The following is a 4,525-nucleotide window of genomic DNA, read 5'->3' on the forward strand; positions in this document are numbered from 1 at the left end:
CACTATACATTTCTTTCAATTTTTCTCTATGTTTGGATTTTTTTCATATAAAATAACAGGAAAGAGGAAGAAAAAAAATTGTCTGGGAAATAGTAGACACTCCTAAGTACAGGGCATAGGGTGTATCATCCCTTCCCACGAGAGTTTAGATTTCAAATGTAGGACAATGAAGACAATTTTTCTCCTGAAAGATGACAGATTGCAGGTAGGAGCACCTGTAGAACACCCAAATAGGGGGGCGACAACCTTAGACTACACCCAGAAGAAATTAGTAACTTTGGCCACCCAAAGCTGCTGGCTCTTCCATTGGTGACTGTTTCCTCAAGTTTATTCTGTCCATCCTGATACCTGGGCCTTGGCCCAGAGAGGACACCACTCTGACAACTGATCCCACGAGGCTGATCATGTTTGCTCAGGAGGTGAAGTTCACACGATAAAGAGCAGGGGGAGGGCTTGGACCTGATATAAAAGATCTGGAAGTCTCAGGGGGGTTACTTTGCACCTGGAACTGCCAGGTGAGGGGTGACAGAGGCCTGAGCTAAGGGGTGAAAATATTGGCTAGATTTGAGTTAGGAGGGAATTCAAGCAGAGCTGGACTGCCTGGAGTGAGTGGCAGGGGAGACCTGTGTGGCAGGTACCTGGGGCGTCTAAGGGAGGTGCAAAGATATCTGGGTCTCAGATGAAAGACTGGAGATACCTGGGATGCTCGGGGTATCGATACAGCCAGATTTGTGTTAGTGGAGAAAGAATTATGACAAATAGACCAGGCATCTGGAATCTGGTATCTTGAGCTGTGGTCCAAACTCGTGCAGTTTCTCAACTGTTCCGATGCTGGTATTGGCAGTCTCATCTATAATCACCCTCACTGCCCGGGTGACACAAAGACGCACCCCTAAAATGCTCCTTTCCTTCTGATTTGAGGCCTGGCTGAAGCTAGGAATTTAAACTCTGCCCCGGAGGTCCCCCAAGCCAGGCCCATGTGTCACAGGCAGGTTGCAGTTAGGTTTTGCTCAGTATCCTGGTTTGGTAAACTCAACCATCTCTATGGTTTGGAGATGGCCTCCACTTCTTTGAAACTCTTTTCCTGCTTTGTGCCAGGAGGGACCAGGACTTACACGGGTTGGTCCAGACAGAGGCTTAGGATTGATCTTCTGACTCAGGATGGAACAAGGGGCCGGCTTCCTCGAGACCAGGGAGGACAGAGGGGTTAAGGACACCATACCTGCCAGGAGCGGGACTAGAGACTAGGGGCAATCCTTTCTGAGCCCAAGACTGGGTCAATTAGGTCTGAGTTGAGGGACAAAGAGGGCCGAGTCTCAATTGGAGGTCTAACCCAGGGAAGCCTGGGTAAATGAAGTCCAAAGGAAACAGGGTGAATGAACCTTGACGTTCTCCTTTCTTTCCCTTCCAGCCCCAGAATGTTGACCATTGCTCTTCTTGCCCTTGTCTGCGCATCAGCCTCGGCCAATGCCAGTAAGTGAGAGGCCAGGAGACCAGTATTAACGTCATGGGAAGGCAGCTTCCTGCTCTGCCAGTGGCCAAGGCTTGCAGGGGCTGGCTTGGGGTGGTGGGCATCGAGTTGTGGGAGGTGTAGGAGTGGTGAGGAGGGACTGGAGCTCTTGAGATCTCTCCTTCTGAAGCCTACTGTCCCCTCCAGTTCAGGCTAGGTCCTCCTCCTACAATGGAGAGTATGGAGGCGATGGAGGCGAGCGATTCTCCCATTCTGGTTACCAGCTGGAGGGCCCCATCACTGTCATCCGGGTCCGCATCGACAACAACTACATCATAGGGTAAGATTCTTTGTGTGTCTGTGGTTTGGGGGTCTTCTCCGATCCTACCACACTGGAAAGTTCTCAGTCACGTTGGGTCACATCTGTTTCAGTCAACAAGTCCCAGGGACAACTTGGGATGTGAAAGGTATCAGGATGCTGGGGTCTGAGGCCGGTGCTGCTACAGCCCTACAGGCCCCAGCGTGCACGTCTTGGGCAAATCTGTACCACAGCCGCTGAGGCGCTGGGAAGCTGGCTACTTTGGCCCCACCTGAGGTGTAGATCCCCTTGGGCATCCTCCATCTTGGATGACGCCTCTCCCCAAAACATGTATCCTTCTGATCCTGGGGCAACAGAGTCTCTTCCCTCATGAAAGCCATCCAGAAAGGCCCATCTGCTTCTTTCACGTAGGGGTTGGGGGCACAGCTGGAACCTAGATTTCAAAGTGAAGCTCTACCATTGTCTGGGGGGGCTCCGGCCAAGTTACTTTTCCTCTCTGAGCCTATCTGTTGGCAAAAGGAGTTGAAGTTCACAGTGGGACCTCAAGGCCTCCCTCATCCCTCACACACCTTGGGACTGGCAGAGGACCTGTCATCTCTGCCACCAGTTTGCAGGTCTCTCGGCTTGTAGGCCAAGAGGTCCTGAATTCCAATCACCCTGCTCAGTCTTCCCTCCTTCACCACCCCCCCAGCCTCCAGGTGCGCTATGGCAAGGTGTGGAGCGACTATGTGGGTGGCACCCAGGGAGACCTGGAGGAGATTTTCCTGCACCCCGGGGAGTCAGTGATCCAGGTGTCTGGCAAGTACGACTACTACCTGAGGAAGCTGGTCTTTGTGACTAACAAGGGCCGGTACCTGCCTTTTGGGACAGACATAGGCAGGAGTTTCAGTGCTGTCCCCTTGTACCACAACACTGTACTACGATTCATTAGCGGTCGCGCTAGCACCCTCATCAATGCCATCGGCCTGCACTGGGACTTCTACCGCAGGTATTGAACCAGTTGGTGAACTGCTGCAGCCGGCTGTGAGAACCGCCTTACCACTACCCCACCTACAGGGTTCAATAAAAATAATAATAAAAGGACATAGCTGACGTTGGAGTGTATGTGGGTGTGTGCTGCAGCTGGGACCCGCCTCCTGACTCTGGCTGTGGATGTGTGAATCTCCTTTCTGGCTATCTATAGACGTCTTTCTGGTGAAGAGTGGGAGGGAGAGAGAGAGGTGTAAAAGTCTTGGGTTTTTCTTCCTGGTTTATGGAGAAGAGATAAGATTCTGGATTGCTCCAACTCTTTTTTTCAAGGATAGCTCCTGAGACTGTTTACCCAAACTGGAGTTAAGCCTAAGGGTGCAGCCTAGCTTCCTCCCCAAACTCCAGATGTCCCAGTTTCTAGGCCTTGTCTCCCCTTGAGATAGTGTTTCCCCACCAAAAGGCTGTCACCTGGCTCTCTTGGCATTAACCCACTTGCTGTCTCTGGGTGGCCTGGGCCACTGTCCTTCGTGCTTTCCCAGAATCCACCTGTCTCCCGAAGCTTGGCCTAAGTTTGTGTCGAGAACTCTGTCTCTTACTCCAGCCTAGTCCCTCCCCACCTTTGCCCATAAGCACTGATGCTCCCTGATTAGCTTAGCTCGCTCAGAATTGGGCTTCTTTCCCTAGGAAGCTGCCACCTCCTCAACAGCTTCTATTCTGCCAATTCCATCCTCAAAAAAAGGGCATTCCAAGAGGGATAGATGTCCATGGTGGGTTTCCGTGAACGTCGGGGGTTGGTTACCATTCAGGGAAAGCAACAGAGTGGCTGGATAGATTCAGCAAGGATACAGAGTCACTTTGGAAATAATTCTTGGGATTCTAGTGCCCAGTCCTAAAATTACTACAGTGTTTTGTTTTTGCCTTTTGGTGGTGGTGGTTGGGGATGAGGGAAGTCACTCATTGCTCCCCAAAGATTTATTCACATTATGGTGAATGCCAGAGTCACATTTCTTCCCAATTAGACAAAGATAACAATTATGTACATGTAGTTTTAGAAAGAAATATTAACATTACAGAAACAAACTCATGCCTAGATACTTTTTAGAACAATTCCTTTATTTCTCTCAAAGAATTCCATGGGATGCAGTATCATGTCAGAGTAATTTGTTTTGAGATATAAAGTATATAAAATTCACCCATTTATTTAGTTATTTAAGTTTATTTGAGAGAGAGCATGAGCGGCAGAGGGATAGAGAGAGGGAGGGAAAGAGAGAGAGAGAGAGAGAGAGAGAGAGAGAGACAGAGAGAGAGAGACAGAGAATCCCAAGCAGCCTCCACAGTCAGTGCGGAGCCCAAAGCAGGGCTCGATCTCACAAACTGTGAGATCATAAACTGAGCTGAAATCCAGAGTCAGCCACTTCACCAACTGAGCCATCCGGGTGCCCCAATATTCGACCTTTTAAAGTGGGCCATTTCCGTCGTTTTTAGTATCCACAGATTGTGCAACCATCACCACTAATGCCAGAATTTCGTCATCAGCTCAGAAAGAAATCCCATCCCCATTAAGCAGTCGCTCCCCATTCCTCTCCCCCAGCCCCTCGTAACCACCCATCTACTTTCTGTCTCTATGGATTTCCCTGTTCCGGGCATTTCATGTAGATGGAATCATCCAGTAGTGTGGTCTTTTGTGTCTGGCTTATCCCATTTAGTGTATTTTCAAGGATCATCCACGTGGTAGCACGTTCAGGACTTTGTACTCTTGTGCAGCTGAATCTGACACATCAGATACC

At 49.9% G+C, this 4,525-nt stretch overlaps 1 protein-coding gene across 1 annotated transcript; it reads left to right on the forward strand.

Moving 5' to 3' along the window:
• Positions 1-517: 517 nt before the first annotated feature.
• On the forward strand, positions 518-2,868 carry LOC121026477 (zymogen granule membrane protein 16-like). Its single transcript, XM_040469320.1, has 4 exons — positions 518-634; positions 1,412-1,473; positions 1,658-1,790; positions 2,461-2,868. The coding sequence occupies exons 2-4, from the start codon at positions 1,419-1,421 to the stop codon at positions 2,762-2,764; spliced, it is 492 nt and encodes a 163-aa protein (XP_040325254.1). The 5' UTR covers positions 518-634; positions 1,412-1,418; the 3' UTR covers positions 2,765-2,868.
• Positions 2,869-4,525: the final 1,657 nt, after the last annotated feature.

The sequence above is a fragment of the Herpailurus yagouaroundi genome, unplaced genomic scaffold, assembly GCF_014898765.1.
Source record: "Herpailurus yagouaroundi ecotype Mexico unplaced genomic scaffold, PumYag 110720, whole genome shotgun sequence".
NCBI lineage: Eukaryota > Metazoa > Chordata > Mammalia > Carnivora > Felidae > Herpailurus > Herpailurus yagouaroundi.